Source organism: Alligator sinensis, unplaced genomic scaffold (genome assembly GCF_000455745.1).
Source record: "Alligator sinensis unplaced genomic scaffold, ASM45574v1 scaffold2205_1, whole genome shotgun sequence".
Taxonomy (NCBI): domain Eukaryota; kingdom Metazoa; phylum Chordata; order Crocodylia; family Alligatoridae; genus Alligator; species Alligator sinensis.
In genome coordinates, this window is record NW_005843818.1 from 11,994 (window position 1) to 32,270 (window position 20,277).

Genomic DNA, 20,277 nt, shown 5'->3' on the forward strand with positions numbered 1-20,277 from the left:
GCCTCAATCACTATAATAAATTAAATTCTAAATAACTATAATTTTTGCCATTTGATTTTGGGGTTTTGACAATGGAAAATCAGAGCTCCCCCAGCCCCCTTAACTCACCAGGACGCGGGTCCAGCTGTGGCTGTCCCCTCTAAACAGCTCTGATATGATGATGCCCTGCCCACAGCATTGCCCCTCATTCTGCACCCACAGCCGCTAGCCCTCCTGGCGCCCCTCACTCCCCATCCAGAGCCCCCAACCCCTGCTGGCGCCCCTCATTCCCCACCCACAGCCCCTGTGGCACTGCTGGTGCCCCTCACTCCCAAGTCACAGTCCCTGGCCCTGCCTGTACCGCTCATTCCCCACCCACAGCCCCTGTGGCACTGCTGGTGCCCCTCACTCCCAAGTCACAGTCCCTGGCCCTGCCTGTACCCCTCATTTCCCACCCACAGCCCCTCAGCCCCCCTCAGCCCTATCAGCTGCCAGGGCTATGGGTGGGCAGGTCAGCCGGAGTGTGCGTCGCATAGAGTTTGCAGGGAAGACTTGAATAGTCATGCTCCACCTCCAAGAGGAGTGCTCTGAACACCAGGCTAGGGACAAAACTGGGGAAAGACACTGCTCAAGATGGGGCACTGCACAAAGAGACAAAAGAGTCCTTAGGCCAGAAGGCAAGCAAGCAAAAGGCAACTTCCCTCTGCAGCCCAGTAAAAAGGACATAGCAATCACCGGGTTCAGTCAACACGTGAACAAGAAAAACTAAACAATCAACTCTATCCATGGAGCAGTAGACAAGCCTCTGCAGGTCTTAAATCTCTCTTACTAATCAGCTAGCTAACTGCTGCTTGAGGCAACATCTCCCAGTTCCCAGCTCCCTCAGTCTCCTTTTAGGGAACTTCTTTAAATTAAAACTTTTTATCACTGCATCTTCCCTCTTAACAACAGCTGCAAAAAATCAGTTCACCCAAAAAGCAATCAATGCCCATTTGCAGAGGAGAGATTACTTGCATAAGTAATCTGGATTGACTCTTTACCACTCATTTTCCTATTCCTCCTTTTTTCAAGCTTGTTTAATAAGATTCTGTGAGTCTTTCAGGCTGTTTCAGGGTGGGTTGGGGGCAAGCATAGGGGTGAGATTTGGGGGTGGGGGAGATGGGAGGAAGCGGAGTGGGGACCTGAGGCTATGGTGGGCAAAAGTGGGCATGGAGTGGGGAGAATGGGGGAGCAGGGGAAAGGGAATCGGGGCAGCCTGAGGCTGCAGGTGTGGGGGTAGCACAATGGGGGATAAGCAGGGGTGGACAGACAGCAGGGAGCAAGCTGCCTGCGTCTCTCACTGCCTGCCCCACTACCTCCACAATACCTGCCCCCACAACTTGTCCCCCTATGCCCCTCCACTGCCTGTCCCATTACTTCACCCCTGCCTGGACTTCCATGTGCCCCCACTGTGTTTGCAATGTCATGGTTGATCCTGGGCTCGCACATCACTTCACATGCTCCCTTTTTATGTTTCTCAATTCCAAAATGGTCCTCATGGATCTTCTGCAGCATTTCCTTTCTACCTTTAAAAACTAGCCTTTCAACGACTGAAAGTTCACGTCTGCTGTTCTAGTAAACTGCTACATGTACATTGAACTTTACTTTTGTATTCTGGCCAATATTTATCTATCATTTTTTTCAAGGATCCCAATGAATTGTCCTTTTCCATTTCTGTGGGTTATTTTTTTTTTATTTGCTGCAGTTTCCTTTATGCTATCAGGAGCAACTTGACACTTAATTCTACACAAGCTTTCATGTCTGTCTCAAAGGTCTCTTGTAGTTTCATAGCCAGCTGTATAGCTCTAGAGAGTGCAACCACAGCAAACATAAATGTACTTTGTGTGTAGGTCACACTTAAGCCATACTTTTGCACCCTGAGTATCACTCTTTGAATCCTGAAAGCACAGTCATTTAATAACTGGTTCAACAATGCTATGAGGGGTTTGTACTCTATTTCCATATATGCTGCCTAGAAATCTCTCAAAGGCAAACACTTTTCCACTCTCCAGTATTCAAGGATCCTGATGATTTTGCCTCAACATGCCCCCCTGCTCTGTTTGGACCAGGTACACCCATGGATTCACTTGGCCCTCGATAGTACCATGCTGATCCTATGTATCTGAGATGTAATTCCTCAGACTCAATATTCCCAGCAACTCCTTCTCAGTTTTTAATTCAGTGCCCATTAAAAAGCCACCAGATTTATTGCCAGAGCACAATAATCTGTCACCAGTACGTCTGGATTTCTTTTCAGAGGCATTTGGCCCACATGTTGATTTAAATTGGCTGTGAGGTACAACGGTGAAAATCATGCACATCGAATTATCCAACTGTGAGAACTGTAGCATTTGCTATAGGGAGGCTCTTGACCCACTTACTCTTTATTAGATGAAGAAAAAAAACACTTATTGGTCTGAAATCAAATCACACTGATGTCATTACTTTCAAAGGGCTTTAGCTCAGATTCTGAAGGTGTATACTCACAAGAAATTAATTCCCCAGCTCATTATCTACCAACTCTTTACTCAGGCCATTTTCAAAAATATTGTCAAGTAAGGAGAGGTGTCAAAGTTACCCAATCAGTGCTCCTTTTCCTAGAGCTCCTTTTGAGCGTTAGGAAAAAAATAAAACAAGTTTCTGATAACTGCCTCTCCCATCGCTCTCCTGCCTGCATGGTGATATCCATTTTCCAGCACTGAGGCGTGACAAAAAAGCCAATGAAAAACCGCAGGGAATGGAGTGGACCTTGGGTGAGGCCCTGTGTGTGTAACAAGAGAGCTGATCCTCTGAGATTGCGTTGCTACCTGTGCGAGTCCGGCAAACAGAATCCAGCCTGTGTAGCTCTGATTCTCAAAGGAGTTATGGGAATTAGGCACTTCCCTCCAATTAACAGTCAAGAGGAGTTTGGTGCCATAGACTTTTCATCTCCTTGAAAACCCCAAGCTGTATTATAGCAAGCCCATGTGAAGAGCTGATGTCTCAGAAAGGACGGACAGGTGAATTTGATTTCCATACAGAATCATAATTGGGGGTTTTAAATGGCTCAGAGGTCCCCTAGTTTTGCTCTCTCAGAAGCCCAATGGACTTCAATGGGAGCAGAGTTATTGCAATGCATTTTTAAGCACCTGCTGACAGCGCACTATTCAACCTGCTTGGATGCATCTCACACCCCAGCTTCAAAGGTGCAAGACTAGTTTTCTCAATCTGGAATTCCACCAATTACCTATGGCAACAAGAAAAGCATGTTGTGTATCATACAGTACACATTCACACCTGAATGCAAATGAGGGGGAAGGATCCACATTACTTTTAATCCCAAACTAATGAAAAGCCTTCAGTAAACACAATGTGCATGTAATGGCCTCTGGGCATCAAACTGCATCCATTGAAAGCAGATTAGCATGGGCGAGGGAGAGAAACTAAATTATTATGCAATCACAGAAGGGTTTCAATCCTCCATTGTGCACAATGTTTGTGTACTGGCTGGCTGGCTTCACGTTACATCAAGTGCTCTACCAGTATCACCCCTACTGCTTGCTGAAGAGAAATGGATTGGTCTGAAACTAGTTTGATTTTGCTGGTGCTTGCCCTGACTGTCCTGTTTGTTATGAATAGTGCGAGTTTCTGGAAGAGAGGCAGCAGAAAGGACATCCCCCCAGGACCGAGGCCTTTACCTCTCATTGGAAATCTGCTCATCATGGATCTGAAGAGGCCCTTTCAAACTATCCTAGAGGTAAATCGTGTTTTAGTATATGGATTACTGAATCACCTTGCCTCCTAAAGTCAAAAGAGTTTTCTACAGTTTTTCTGGCTATCTGGGCTCTGGCTCCATGTGTGTAATTTGGGGACCATTGGCACTGCCCTCCATTTCAAATTCTCCTTCCCCTGGCTGTCTTCTTCCTCTTGCTTATATTGACACTGCTGCATGACGCACAGTTGCTGACTCTCTCATCTCCCTTAGGAATTCATTCTCCAAATTTCCTCTGCTAGTTGGTATCTCTGCCAGGGATCTGAGAATCATGGACTGTCACTTCTTTTTTGGTGTACATTAAGTCACCTGTTGTGGTGTTACCAGCTCCGGAGGGTTGAGTTTCTCTCTGAATAGCTTCCCATGATGACTGCTCTACCGCTGGTCCTAACTCAGCTTTCCCATCTTGGCTTTCCATCGTTCTATCTCCAAAACACCCACAACACATTTTTCTCTTTGCTTTTTTTTTTTATTTTTACAGTACTTGCTTTCATCACTGTTGATACTTATTAGAAATCCACTACTATCACCAGATCTGACACTTGCTTCACACAAGTATGATACAACCCTAGCACTACCCGAAACTCTGACCCCCTTCTGACCTTCCTAAATACACTTTTTACATCACAGCCTCCTTTCTCAAGACACACATACCATCTATCTAGCAGATCGCTCAATGTGATACTTCATCACTCTATTATGTGCTAGTTGCAAACATGAAGGTCTGATTAATTCCAGCTGGATCTTCATTTAGATTCCATGTTTTGTGAACCTGAGTTTGCATTAATGAAGAATTTCACCCGTAATTAACTTGAGTCAAAATAACAATTTATCAGTACAGTTATATGACTCCCTGCTGTAATAAAGGGGGCAACACTTCACGTGAGAAAAATTAAAGGTGTATTAATATGTTTACAAAATAATTTCCATTCCTAAGATCCAGTCCAAAGGAGGCATAGTGATATGGACTGTCATTTCTTTCTATATTTCTCTTCATGGCTCTTTCTGTAGTTTCAGCTTCAAGCAAACTAAACCGAATCTACCACTGGTGTAGCTCTGCCGACTTCAATGGATGCATTTACCCTAACTGATTTTCCTTTCTTTCCACTTAAGCTGTCGGAAACCTATGGCCCTGTCTTCAGTATTCAGATGGGATTAACGAAGATGGTGGTGATCTCAGGTTACGAGACAGTGAAGGAAGCTCTTGTGAACCAGGCAGATGCATTTGCAGAGAGACCTAAAGTCCCATTTTTTGAAGCAGTATCCAAAGGAAATGGTGACTTAGTTTTATTGGTACTCATAAACTAACCTTACGCAAACAAGTAGCAATTTATTTCCATAGAAGGATCAGATCCCTCATCCACTAATATGCTTATTTGAATGAATGCCCTTGGAAATCAATGTAAATGAAGGGAACTTCAGTGGAGTCAGTAGGTGTGATTTAAGGTGAAATGGGTGTGGATGAGAAAAAAACCATAGTGAGTCACATGCAGAGATGGGACTGCCTATCCTCTGCTGCAGCTGGAGCAATAGGAGCAGTAGCAGCCAGGTGGGAGCCAGGGGACCATGTGTTAACAACCTGAAGGCTGCATGCAACCTGCAGGCCACCAGTTGGACAGCCCCAAAGCCTCAGCTCTTAGTTTCACATGAGAATCTTTGCTTTCTTTCACAACAATAAATGTCTACCCTGTTGAAGACAAAGCATTGACCATGTGAATCCTGAAGTGTGCGTGTGTTGAAGGGAGTGGTAGGGGTGAAGCACATTTTCTTACATACAACACACATCTTTTTTTCCAAATTTCAGCTCCTGGAAATTAGAGTGGACCTTAAAGTTGAGGAAATATGGTAATAACAGTTTCTGCCTCTCCCAGGGGGATAAGGAAACTGATACTATAGTGCTGTACCTGGGACTTTCTGGAAGCTGAAGATGAACACTTTCTCTTCCCTCCCCTCCCTTCCTCCTCCTCTCCCCACCCCTTCCCCCTGTGGCAGGGCACTGTTTGTGCCTGCCACTTTAAGGGCCAGAAAACAGCAGCCGGCAGGTGCCTGATTAGTGCAGCCATTTTAGATTCAGGGCTGCCCATATAAACAAGACATTTTGCTGTTGGAAGGCCAGGCAATAACATTGCCTGGCCGTAGGGCTGCTGGTATCATCTGGAGGTAAGGGAGGAGCTGTAGGGGATGGTCAGGAGGCTCCTCATCCTGGCCATGACCTAAAACTGCACCCTGCCAGGAATGGGTGGCCTGGTGGGGCTCTCAGGGGCACAGAAGCCCCCAGGAAATGCCAAGCCAGTTATCACCCTGGTGAAAGGTGAGTCAGGGCTCCTTAACCCCTAGCCCCCGCAACCGGGCGGTTACCCACTTTGAAGGGTCTGGAAGATGGACCCCAGCAAGAGAGTGGGGCCATAGACTCAAACCTGTCTGAACATCTCCTGACTGGTCAATGCTGGGGCCAGGACTGGAAGGGTCAAAGGGTCAGGGGCCCACCCCGAGGGCTGCCCAGAGCTGAGGGCCTGGGGTTCTGACTGGCGTGGAGGTGGGCCAGGGCCAGTAGAGCCAAAGGTCCCAGGGGAACCACAACCATAAGGGGGAAGCAGCTCAGGGAGCTATATAGCCCAAAATGAAGGCAGAGTAGGCTGCCTGAATGGAGGGATCTCAGAGGGGTCCTGACTGGAGGATTTGGGGCCCAGACTGCGGCGGTGATGTTGGTAACATCTGGATGCCATCTACGAGGCTTGGGCTATGGTGTAGGGGAGGAACAGAGCCTCATATAGCACCTCCTGGCATTGGGGCAAGAAATGGGCAGCCTCCTGTTTAATCAACATCATTCAATTAATTAATTAACAACAAGGCATGCCGGGTGAGAAGGCAGGCAGTTAGCCCAGAAACAGGTGGGTGGGCCACAGGGAAATTGGCCCTGAGAAGGCCCCCTGTTATACCCCCTACAGCAGTTGCTATTGCAGAATTAAGGAAAGATCTATTCTTCTTCATTTTGCCTTTCAAAAACAAATTGCTTATGCCATTTGGGGGCACGTTGCATGCAAGACTATAAAGCAAGGAGCTGACTAGATAACCCAGTAATTATTGTCTTTGAAAATCTTATGATTTGGGAGACTTGACTCATGGTTCTTCACATTTGGGGTCTGCAATATTCAAATAGTCCCTACTCACATTAACTTTGTTCTTAGACATCATCGCAGACTCCATTCATATAAGTTTTATGTAATGGACTGCTCCTCGTTCAGAACTCATTCCATTACTGGGCTAAAGCATTTCTTAGACATAGGTAGGATGGATATAAACAAGTTTAAGACAGACTTCCCTTTTCAGGAATGTTTGACATATATTAACCTTATGAATGTTTCAAGTTCCATGGAAGATAACAAGATTTGAATATCTACACATAATTAAGTGCTTTGTGGATTACATATACCTTACTAAATATGTTTATAAGAAACAACATCATGGATAAGGAAATGTAACTAATGCTCCATCAGGTTTGACCCCATCTTTGCTGTAGAAATTTTCTGGACAATTTTGCTTTGCAGAACAATTGCAAATATCTATAAAAATGGTTATATAAAATGCATCTCAAAATGTACAGACATACTTTAATTGAATTTAATGGATTACCAAAACAATGAGGGAATCAGTATATCATTCAATAACCATTTTGATTGCTGTACTTAATACCAATGTCTTTCAAAACATTTCAATCATAATTTCATGTCATTCAAATCCTACCTAACATCCAGGAACAATTTCTTTACAGCTCTCCTAAAATAATTTTCCTATTTTGTTTTCTACTCCCTCTAGTGCCTCCAAGCTAAAGATCACCAAAAAAAAATTGTCAAACATTTTTTCTCCATCACAAAATCTTATTTTATCAAAATCTATTTTTTCCCCTCTGTTTGGGTAAATTTGGATGAAAATCCTAGGAAAATAGGGATGGCAGGGATCTCAGGAGGTCATCAGTCCAACTCCCTGTTTAAGGTAGGATTATCCCTGACTAAACCATCCTAGACTAGTGTTTACCACTTAAACCACTCTGTGCAAATGTTCTTGGGGAGGGTTGCAGGAACATAAATAATTCCATGGAAGTAAGAACTCAGTCTGGCCAGGTGGTTGGAGTGTGTATGGTAGATATTCAGTCATGCAGAGCAATGACTAGAACTGGCAACCCTAATTTCACATCAGACAGCCCCAATTAGACTGCCCCAAAGCAATGCTTTTTCCCCCAAAACATGTTTTTTAAATTATTTTTTGAATTCTTCATTTACATTCTGTATTGGATTAAAAGCAGGTTTTCCGATCTTGAAAGGTTTTCTGTGAGGACATGGCTGTGTTTTCATTCGCTGTTACATGAAGAATATACTGCAGATGAGGGGTATCTTGAATACTTCTGAGAAGCAGTGGTTTTAATTATTTTTCTAGCCTATTTTTCTAAGTATTCTCTTCATTTCAGGTATTATTTTATCACACGGGGAAAATTGGAAAGTGATGCGAAGATTTACTCTCTCAACCTTACGAGACTTTGGAATGGGCAAGAGGGCCATTGAGGACCAGATTGTTGAAGAGTGTGAATATCTGATAGAGAAACTGGAATCTCAGAAAGGTGAGTGGCTGCTTGACTTCACAGAACCGCTAAGGTTCATTCTCCTTAGCTTGCACAAGAATTTATTTGCTTCATTAAAGTTTCTCCCATAAGGAAATGCCACTATCCAATTAATCTGATATCTTTTTGTTCCAATTGTTTAAAGAAGTGAAAGGCAACTTATAAAACCATGCAAGTGCTATTGCAGGTGTTTGCTCCTTCCTTTTCTTGGGCACCCACATCCTTCCAAGGCAAATCTTTGAACCTCAAAAGCTTGTGCCACAGACTCTCTCCGTGCTTCATCCCCAGTCTTGGAGACCTAGACCTTATGACCCCCCACCTAATGACCCTGAACAAGGACCTGTGAATCGTGGACTGTACTGTGATGGTGATGGAAACAACCCACCTCTCCAGTGCAGCTCCTCCCTTAATGATAATATGTCATCATGTAAGGACCAACAGGGTCTCCCTCTGCAAATGAAAGAGTAATGTCTGCTTTTACCCACTGTTTGTCTTCTTTCTGTGGGGCATGTGGGGTATATCAGCAAGGTACTCAGAACAATGCTGTCCTAATTCCTGATTGGGACCACTATGTGTAAAGAGACAGAATAAAGAATAGTAATAACTTCCTATCAGCCATCCCGTGATTTGAATATTTCCAATTTTTAGGAAAGCCCTTTGAGTCCGCTTCAATAATGGCTGGAGCAGTTGCTAATATCATTGTATCTATATTACTCGGAGAGAGGTTTGGCTACGAAGACACACGATTCATTAGACTTCTAAATTTGATCAATGAAAACATCACCATTGCTGGAAGTGCCTCAATTGCGGTATTTTAAGTATTTTTCACTACACACTGTTTAAAGACATAGAAGTTGTTGTATGGCCTGTGCAAAATATTAAATCTTTCCTTCTAAGCAGAAGCAGTCCAATAAATTGGAGGATAACAGCTGGCTATACTTCAAGAGTGCCACATTAAGGGTGCCAGAGCAACTTATAGATATTGGGTGAAGTTCCAGGTTATTGGAAAAGAGCAAATATAGTGTCCACCTCTACATAAGAGGAAAAGAAAGACCCTGGGAAATACAGATCAGTCAGCCAGGCCTTGCTACCTAAAAAGTTTTCCTCAAGATGAACAAAATGAGCAGGACAGATAAGCAGGGCAGCCAGCATGAATTTACCATGAATAAATTATGCCTGACCACCCAAATTGCCTTCTATGATAAGGTGACAGGCTCTGTGAATGGAGGAAGGACAGTGGATATGATACACCTTGACTTAACAAGCCCTTTGACACTACCTCCCATACCATTCCCATTAACAAACTAAGGATCTATAGAAAGTACTACAAAGGGGATATAAATCTACTACTGTAGATTAAAGTACTACAAAGGGGATACAAAACTGGTTGGCCATTATGTTCAACAAGGAGCCATCAATGGCTCAATGTCTCATTAGAAGAAGATATTGGGTGGGGGCCCCCAGGGGTCCAGTATTGTTTACTGATTTGGACAATGGGATTAAATACACATTTAACAAATTTGTAAATAACAGCAAGTTAAGTGAAGTTACAGGCAGTCTAGAGGATGGGCTAGGATCCAGAATGGTTTACAGTCGAGCAGTTCCAATTCAGCAAGAACAAGTGAAGAATGCTACACTTGGGATGGAAAATTGCATGCAAAAATACAGACTGGTAAGTGATTGACTAGGCTGCATTGTTGCAGAGAAGGATCTGGGGGTTATAATGGACCATAGGTTGAATATGAGCCAACAATGTGCTCTTGGTGCAAAAAGAAGCCACTAGCATTCTGGGTTGTATTAATGGGAGTGTCACTTGCAAAGTGAGGGAACTGATTCTTCTTCTTTATTTGGCATGGGTGAGGCCTCACCTGGAGTGCTGTGCCCAGGTTTGAGCCCCACACTTTAAGAAGGATATGTACAGATTGGAAAGAGTATAGCAAAGAGAGAGAAAAAATATTAGAAGCCTGCACTACATGACTTATGAGGAAATGCTGAAAGAACTAGGGTTAATTATTCTGGAGAAGAGAAGACTGGGGGGGGGGGGGAGGGAGTTGGTAAGAATTCAGTACATGAAAGGAGATTATAAGGAGAAGGGAGATAGCTTTTTCTCTGTGGATGAAGATGGTACATTGAGGGCAGGGGTGGGCAAAATGGAAGATCCAGCTGGCAGCCAGACTCCATTTCCCAGCAGCCCCTGCCTGCATGGCCAGGCCAGATTCCATGGAGACCCCAGCCTGAGCTGCACTGTGAATGCACAGGGTGCATGGCGGGGCAGGCCAGGGAGATGCTCCTGCTCCTTGCAGTGGTGACACGTGATTCCAAGCCAGAGCAAAGCCATGATCCACTGCCTGTGTACCCAGAGCATGCAGGCTGCAGATCGCTTCTCTGCCCTGGCCCCAAGCAAAACTGCCCCCGCCACAAGATCCCAGCAGCTCCAGAGCAGTCCCCTGCCCTGCCTTGTCATATGCCCTGTCAACACGGCTGGGGCCAATCTCCATGACAACCCCAGCCTTGTGCTATCCCAGCTGGGGCTCCATGGAGACCGGCCCCAGCCAAGCAGGGAGGGGCTGCTGGGAAATGGAGTCCACTGCTGGCCGGATCTGGTCCGTGGGCCAGACTTTGCCTGCCCCTGGTCTAGGAGCAATGGCTTCAAGCTGCAACAAAGGAAATTACAGTTGGAGATTAGGAGAAACTTTCTGACTGTGAGGATGGCTGAGCGTTAGAACAGGCTACCTAGAGAACTTGTAGAATCTCCATTCCTGTAAATCTTCAAGCACAGGTTGGAGAGGCACTTGGCTGAAATGGTTTAGGTATGGATAATCCTGCCTTGAGCAGGGGACTGGACTAGATGGTCTCATGAGGTCCCTCTAGCCCTACTTTCCTGTTATCCTATAACAAGTAGACCTAGCAAGTAGGTCTACTGCTTTAAAAAAAGAGTCCAAGTTGTGGTAAAGCAGGGCATGTTGCCTCTGCCTGTGGGTGTTCTTTAAGTGGCTCATTCAGAACTAACTCCACCATCACTCTCTGGCCTCTGCATTGCACCACAGAGTCATGAACAGAATGGTAATTAGGCACCCATTTACTGAATGGCTTGGTTTTGGTTTAGAACAGACACGTTTCAGGGGAAACACATCTTTGTAAAATAAGATAGACCTCATTCCACCCTTAGTCTCATCATTCCATCAGGGCCCCCTCCTTTGGACTTGTCCATGGATCTGGTCTGTGACAGCCTGTCTCCTTATGCAACTACTCTCAAGTGATGTGCACATCCCTGTTGCTGACAGCCCATTCCTCATCTTAAGGCATAGAAGAGATCTGCCATTACTCTAATACAAGAAACAAGCCTCTTATAGTTGCTATGTGACATATATGTCATATACCATTTTTTTTTTGCATACAATGTACACATTAACCCAAAATTCAGCTGCTTGAGATTGGGATGTTTATTATAATTGATCACATCCCCTCTCAGACTTCTCTTTTGGAGGCTGAACAGGTTCAGGTCCCGTAGCGTCTCCTCATAGGGCCTGCCCTGCTGCCCCCGATCATGTGAATAGTCCTCCTCTGGACCCTCTCGATGCTGTCCACATCCCCCCTCAAGTGCGATGCCCAAAACTGGATGCAGTACTGCATCCAAGGTTGCATAGAGGGGGAGGATCACCTCCTTGGACCTGCTCATGATGCATCTGTGGATGCATGACAAGGTGCGGTTAGCCTTCCTGACCACGTTCCCACATTGGCGGCCCATGGTCATCTTGGAATGAATAGTGACTCCAAGATCCTTTTCTGCCTCTGTGCTGACAAGGAGGGAGTTCCCCAGCCTGTAGGTATGCTGCTGGTTCTTCCTCCCCAGGTGCAATACCTTGCTTCATTTTAAGGACTTATGGCATGCGCTGCAGAAGTGAGGGGGTGGAGTGGCATTCTTGAGATCTGTACAGATGTGGTATTGAGAAGTCCCAGGGCACCCAGCTGTGCAGTTCAGATTCCACCCCAAAGGGAACAAGGACACTCTGTAGGTATGTCTACGTGAGATGTTAATTGCACAGTAATATAAAACAGTTAAACCCAACTAGCTCAGTTGGTAGAGCATGAGACTCTTAATCTCAGGGTCATGGGTTCAAGCCCCATGTTGGGTGTGTGGTACCTTCATTCTCTCATCTTGCTTCTTCCTGCCCTTAGAGCAGGGGGCTGGACTTGATGATCTTCCAAGGTCCCGTCCAGCCCTAATGTCTCGGAAGTCTATGAAATCTAATAACACAATGTAGTAGCAAGCCAGGTAAAACCTGTGCTAATAATGTACAGTAGTATTAAGCTACTGTGCAGTTAATGTCTATAAAAACCCATGAGCTGGTCCTACTGCACGGTAGCACCAGTTACTGCACATTGATTTAGTAATTAGTTATGCAAATGCTATACCTAATGAGCAGTAACTACAGCACATTAATGATGCACCCTGTTTATACTATTCCAAAATTAGCCCAATTTCACATGCATGTAACTCGTTCAAATCATGCTAAACATATTTTTCCTTGTTGATACATAGAGGTAGAAGAATCAGGGTTCAGAGTAACTATGGAATTATTGCTTCCTTCCTGTGCCTTCCAGATATGTCAGGCTCAGCTTATGAGGCATGAAAGCTTGCGAGGTATTCACATCTCCAGGAACAATGTCCTCTGCCTCAGTTAACAGTTAGTCTGTTCATAGCATCTGATGAAGTAGGCTGACACTTAGGAACGTTTCTGACTCTGAACAAGTTAGTCTCCAAGTCCTCCCTGCCATGCCTTCTACCTTCAGCTGATCTGAAGAGTATATTGAATAAAACAAAGGCATAAAATAATTCACTTTCTTTATTAATTTTTTCACACCTTTGATTCATGTTACCCACTTATCTGTTCTCAGTACTTACATTTCCTTTCTCAGACTTCTCTTATTTTTTAGGTCTATAATATGTTCCCAGCCCTTGGATTTCTCCTGAAGAGTCACAAGATTGCTTTTCAAAACAGAGATACATTTCATACTTTTATAGAAAAGACTTTTGTGGAACACCTCAAAACACTGGACAGAAATGACCAGCGAAGTTTCATTGATGCTTTCCTTGTAAAACAGCAAGAGGTAATGGAGTCTCTACCATTTCTTCAGACTTGCATGTTTCCTTCTCATATCTTGCAGCTAAAAACATATTTGTGTGGAAGTCTGACTTTGGTAAAATAGATACCTAAGAAATTTGCCAAGTTATTCAAATAGCCTGTGGCTCTTAGCCCTTTTTGAATCAAGGAATTTCCCAAAAATTAGGATCCAATGTGTTGTTCAAGTTACCACGATACATTTAGACTTCCTCTGTGCCGAGTTCCCAGTGACAGTTCAGGCTGTCTCAGATAATTATCTGACACTTAGGAACGTTTCTGACTCTGAACAAGTTTTGCAATGTTCTGAATAATTATAATAATAACGATAATGCTGCTGATGATGATGTTATTTCAACATATTTGACAAATGACCATCCAAAAATGTTACCTGATGGACCAATCTCATAAGATTTGGAGTTCTAACTCTCTTGGTTTCTTGTGATCAGTTGGACTAGCTGCAATATTTTTCTGTTATTTTTGTTACACTCATGAATCTCAGTCATGGCACTGCACAAAAAGATAATCTTGATTCCAATGAATGTATAATTTAAGTATAAAATAAGAGACAACTAACAGACAGAGAACAGGAAACACTGAAATTATCTATGTAGCCATTGTGCCTGCCTAAGCTCAAGCAACTACTCCCGAGCTGCTCAGAGCTGGGTGATCCTGGCTCAGGCCTGCTCTTCCTCTGGCACTTGCGCTCACCATGTGCTGCCTCCTAAGGGAGGCCCCTGATACTCACCTGCCACGTCTTGCTCTTCAGTTCAGATGTGAGAGGTTCCTGTCTGTCTTGGACTTGCTTGGAGGTGTCGCATGTGGACATCCTTGGGGTTCCACCTCCCCTACGCCCCTTCCATATGCCAACCTGATGGTCTTGGCCATACACTTGATAGTTTGAGCTCTCTCAGACACCAGTGTGTGTGTGTTGTCACCCCGATCAGTCCTCTAATGAATTTTAGTCCTCTAATGGATTTAAATAAAGCAACTGGATGCACACTGGTCACATGTCAGCCAACCTTCCTGCTGTGTTCTGCCTGTAAAATGCTCAGTAGACACAGGAAAACAGTCTTCCTCCTTACAGCCATATTTCTTGGGTCAGACAGGCAAGCCAGTCTGGCTGACCAGGTCCTCCACCCCAGAGTCCCCCTGAGGGTTCCTGGTCCCCCAGCCCTTGGAGTAATATCACTAAACATGGCCTCAGTCTCTGGTTCCTGGAGTAATACAAAAATCACAACAACAACAAAACTGAAAAGAAGAATCAGGGAGGTAGAGATCTCTCCTCCCTACTCGTGTGTCCCAGCACATTGCTGTCGTGTTAGTCCTTCAGTGTCCTTCCCTTGTGCAGTGCCTGGTGTCACTCCTGATGGAGGCAGGCTCCTCTTTGAGACTGTATCCTGGCTTGAGGTACAGCTGGGTGTGCCGGCCAGAAGCATACAGCTTCCTCCAGGTTGTTCCCGGCAGATGGCTTTTGAAGATGACTGCTGGTGTTGATTGATGATGTCATCCCATGCCACCCCCGCCTCACCGATAAGTGGTGATGAACTGCATGGGTGGCTTCACCTGTGGTTCCCCTCTTCTCGCCACCATGTCTGTACCAGGTAAGTTTTTCTGGGTTGCAGGAGTTTGGGGGCTGTTTCCTTGGAACCACCAGGTTTTCCCACTGCTGCTCTGCCTGTGAAAAAGAGGTCTCCACTCCATTGTTCTTGTTGCCCTGCAACAACCATAATGGGCAAGACTCTCAGCCTATCAGCTGCCTGATGTGCCCACATTTTTTTGTAGACATAACAATAAAAGGTGAGTTTCAAGGACAGATTTGAGGGAAGCAATATTTCCTCTCTCTGGATGTGTTTTTGGAGAAGCCCCAATGTTTTTGGAGCAAGTTGTCAGTAGAGGTTTGCCATCATGGCCATTCAGAGATGTTAGTCAACTGCTAAAAACTGAATTCTTGATGTATTGTAACATTCCCTAATCACCTAAATGGCTACTAGATGTTCTGCTTCTAGGCAAGCTGTTTTTTTATAAAATCTTATGCCCCTTATTCCTCTATAAGGTGCCACTCTGTTCTGCCTTCTGCTGTTGAGTTGGACAGAGCAGGCATTCCTCTACCCATCTCACCTGCAGCGGATGAGCGAGCAGGAGTTCTTTGAATGCACTCACTCATTAAAACTTCACAAAAAAATAACCAGTTGAAGTGGTACTAGAGGCCTTTTCCCAATAGTCTAATGATTAGGGGATGCACAGGGGAAGCAGGAGATGTGGTATCACATTCTTCATCTGTCTGAGGAGACTTGAGCAAGCATTCCTGATTTCTTAACGGCATACCCTAACTGCTAGGCGAGGGACAGACATTCAAAAATCCTGAGCCTGAATTGATTCAATCTTTGCAAGTTAATCTAACCTGGTTAGGCTGAACCAGTTTGCAACTGCACAGACACCCCCTCTGAACTGAAGAAATCCAGGAACATGCCTGCAGTGTCTTAGGCTAGAAGCCATGAGGTGCTAGAGGAGCCCTCCCTACGTCCCACAGTGCTGAGCTGAGGAGGGTGTGGCCAGGTACGAGCAGCAGACTCTGATTAGGGAGGGGTTCCCACCCCCCGCACCTCCCACTCCTCCTGATCAGTGAGGGAGCCAACAGAGAGTTGATAGCAGAGCATTTAGCACCCCATCAAGAAAACAAAAGTCTCTCTCATTAGTTCAAGCTCTTCTTAAACAACTTTTTTCCAAGAGAGAAGCAGAGGAACATTACCAACTGACCTTTTGATTAGCTCCAAAAAGCCCTAAGCAGATACTGTCCTGTCTGCCTTTTCCTGTCTGCCTTATGCAGACACCTCTCAGCAGTAGCTACCACATGCTAGCTATGGTCCGTGCTATGGGAGAGGGGAGGAGAGGATCCCTGCTTGAGCAGGAGTGGGTGGGCAGGAGGAAGCCAGGCAGATGCCACTGTGCCTGCAGTCTCTGCTGGCGCTCCAGCCAGGGAGCAGAGGAGTGGGGCCAGCCCTGCTCTGGAACAGATAGCACAGCCCAGGACTGCAAAATATCTGGGATGCTGGGGGACTCTGGTTTAACTTAAATCAGGAGGGGGTCTGGGACAGACATTACATAAACCAGTATGACCCTAATTAGTTAAGTCTGATACTACATTCAACCAGGTTTATCTCAAACCAGTTTCAGCCATTTTTATTACAAGTGATAAAATATGATATTTAGATCCTTTTATGGCATCTCCATCACAATGCTAGGGCACAGTGATTTATGTGCACTGCATTTCTGTTCTGTTACAGGTTTAAACCATTTTCTGATCACTTAAACTGGTGTATGTATAATGCCTGTCCCCAGCCCTAAAGAGTACAGGATATTCTAAGATAGGGCTCTTACACTGTCTTCATGTGAAGGTCCTCTTGCCATTAGTGAGAACATTCATATGTTAAAGCAAAGCACGTTTATATGTTTTTAACTAGACTAAGGTCAGGATGTTCAGAGCTTTGCCAACTGAGCTTGAGTAGACCAAATAAAAGTGTATTTTCTGGGGCATCTGCACAAAGCCTTCTTGGTTCTCTATCACACACTTATACTATAGACTTTATTTAATAAATGTTTCTTAATTCAACTTCCAATGGGAGACCTTTGAGTTTTAATCTTTATTCCCCCCACACCATCCTCTCTTCCAGGAAAAAAGTGACACCAATGGTTATTTCCACAATGAGAATCTAAAATCCCTTGTAGGTGATTTGTTTTTTGCTGGCACAGAAACCACTTCCAACACGCTGTGCTGGGCCTTTCTACTAATGATAAAGTATCCCCACATTCAACGTAAGTGGTTTTTGTAGGATTAATGATTGTGGTCTGCATACATAAAGTGGGACTAGGGGACCCTAATCTAAGGTAGCAGCTGCTACAGCCTGAGCTAAGATAGCCAGGCTGCCTAGAGAGTTGAACAGTTCCCCATAAGCACATAAGTAAATGCTTATAAGCTGATGTTATCTAAAATATATAAGCTAATGTTAGAAAATATAAGCTTCTATTTATATGTGCTTAACATTGTCTTATATTTTCTAATTTGTTGAATCTAGATTCAGATATCTAGTACATTTATGGAAATCTGGAGGTGTTGTGTTCTTGTCAATGCAAATGTTTTTATCTTTCACCAGAAATGTGCAGGTGAAACTGGCACAGGAGGTCGAGACAGGAATCTTCCCCACAACGGAAGACAAGCATATTTGAATTAAAATCTCTCAGCACAGGTCACAATATTCTACGCCTCCATTATCTTAATAATTATAGAGTTGGCTGATCCAGTGGCCTGATCCCAAGACTGAAAACCTGGAACTCCTGAACTATAAATTTGACTGTTTCCCACCCTGCCCCTAATCAAGATATTTTCCTCCCTTGCCTACATTTATCATGCATAAAAATAGTACTTCCTGTTCATGGCAAGAGAGTGCAGCAGTGTTTTTAGACATTGTTTATAAGTGGGAAGAAGGCCTAAAGTAGAACCAAATGAAAGAAGATTCATTTCACATAGAATTGGAACCATTCAATAAAAGGCTTTCTTTCCATTGAAAGACCCAACATCACATTTTCAAAATCCTCCATAAAATAGAATTAGAGGGGGGATAGGGATGACCAAGACATTTATCAAAACAAAACAAAATCAAAACAATTCTTTTTAAATTTGAATTTGAATGCAACATCATATTACCAGAGAGTACTAAGCATTACAAACACTCAGACAAAATGACATTTCAATCAAAAAATTGGAAATGTACTGCTACAAAGGCATTATTATTTCCAATAAAATAGATTCTTATTAAAAATAATAAGTAATTGGGGTTTATCTTTTAAACTAAACAAAATATCTAATTTAAAGTTTGTTTTTTCTGTATTTCATGATAATAAGGAAAAATGCAAAATAACATAATGTTAACATAAAAACCATATGATTGAAATGGTGTGTATCAATTTTTTCCCGGTTTTGTTCTAAAATACAATTTTACATTAATTACAGTTTGTGAACTATTCTGATTTTGACAGAACTGCATATTATAGAGTACTATAATAATAATATTGCTCTGCATAATATAAAATACCATAAAAGTCTCTCTGTCCTGCTCATGCTTAATTACTGAATGTTATTATGTGGGAAATTAATAAAGTGAGTAGGTTACATGTGTTTTTTTCAGAAACTCTCCATTTGGCTTCGGTAGTCCTGAGCAAATGTAATAAGGTCCAATATTGGAGGTATCCCATTATTTCTGGAAAGAGACATTTCTGAAAGCTTATTGTATCATTATAACTTGTAATTCTGTGTATTTCATATTGGAAACGTAAAACAGTTCTCAGGATTCAGTGAGTGCTGCTCTCCTTTTTTTATTTTTATATCTTGTTTTACAGAAAAAGTCCAGGACGAGATTAAGAGAGTTCTAGGATCGAATCTACCACGCATCGAACACCGAACTAAAATGCCCTACACAGATGCAGTTGTCCATGAAATTCAGAGATTTGCTAATATCCTACCAATGAGTGTGCCCCGTGTGACTACCGTAGATGTCACTCTCAAAGGCTACTTCATTCCAAAGGTAATCTGCTTGCAACACTGCCTTCCTTCTGTTTTGTTTTTGACATTTCCCCTTTACACTCCTTTCTCATTTAGTTGCTATTAAATCAAACTAGATTGGAAAACCACCACAGTATTTGCAATTTCATCAATATCTACTGCAGCACTTTTCATTGCCTGTTACCATCAGGGTTGCCCAGTCTCTTTATATTTCCAGCCACTCCATTTTTTTAAAATGCTAAAAACACCTGTCAATAATTTTTTTAAAAAAAGAGTCATCCATAAAGAACAAAGCAACTAGAGCTTGATTGAAGTTCTGTCCTTGGGAAGAAGATGGAAACAGTGTTGAAGGGCAAACAGAGCACAGCAATGTATGTCTGAGTGGAAGCACAGCACCCTGCCTGGAGCTCTTTTCAGGGCTTTCAGTAGCTCCCTCGTGTCCCATCCAGCCAGGTGCTCCCACTGCAGCTGTGTCTTGTCTTCTTGTAACACTGCTAAGTCGCAAATAGGCAAATAGTATTTCCTTGGGGTCTGTGCCAGGACAGGGGAAGAAGAGGCATCAGAGGTTAGACTACAGGGTGGACTGTGGAGCAGCATAGTGTGGGGTGCAGTCCAGGTGTATCAGGGTATGGGATAAGTAGTTGACCCCGGGGGGGCAGCACAGTGTAAACCAGGGGTGGGCAATTATTTCAGCTGGAGGTCTGCTTAATGAGTTTTGGTAAACTGTTGAGGGCTGAATGGATAGCCCTGCCCCTTGACAGGACCCCCACCCCCTGGTCACCATCTTGGACCAGAACTCCTGCCCCTAACCTCTGACCTTTGCCACCAGAAGTCCTTTCCCTTGTCCCCAGAAGTATTCCTTTTAGGAGAAGGCAGTTGCCATCTGAACCAGAAGAAAACAAATCATATACTAAAAGTCAAACATCTACTATAACATATTTTCAGGTTATTTAAAAAAAAATGTGTCACAATTTGTGTTTGTGTAGTGTATATATAGGTAACTGCATAACAGGTCAAAAACAAAGTATTACTCTTGTATTTTGGGTGTGGTGGGGTGTAAGATGTAGTTCGGGGGGTGTATATGTGGGGGGTTGTGGGGGCAGGGTGTGCATATGTGGGGTTTGTGGGGTATGAGGGAGGAGGGGGGTTGGGGGAACTCCCGACATGCTCCCTCCATGGTGCACAGCTCCCGCCACTGGCAGGAGCAGCA

General features: G+C 43.9%; 1 protein-coding gene and 1 non-coding gene across 2 annotated transcripts in view; both read left to right on the forward strand.

Annotated features, from left to right (window-relative positions):
- The first annotated feature begins 3,256 nt into the window (after nt 1-3,256).
- The window catches only part of LOC102368184 (cytochrome P450 2K4-like), a 26,479-nt gene continuing 9,458 nt past the window's right edge, over nt 3,257-20,277 (forward strand). The window contains exons 1-7 of the mRNA XM_006039181.3: nt 3,257-3,754; nt 4,883-5,045; nt 8,235-8,384; nt 9,033-9,193; nt 13,323-13,496; nt 17,182-17,323; nt 18,905-19,089. Coding sequence (XP_006039243.1) covers nt 3,569-3,754; nt 4,883-5,045; nt 8,235-8,384; nt 9,033-9,193; nt 13,323-13,496; nt 17,182-17,323; nt 18,905-19,089 — 1,161 coding nt within the window. The 5' untranslated portion in view covers nt 3,257-3,568. The remainder of the gene's footprint in view (nt 3,755-4,882; nt 5,046-8,234; nt 8,385-9,032; nt 9,194-13,322; nt 13,497-17,181; nt 17,324-18,904; nt 19,090-20,277) is intronic.
- TRNAK-CUU lies at nt 12,448-12,520 on the forward strand. The gene has a single exon. It is a non-coding gene; the product is annotated as a tRNA-Lys (tRNA).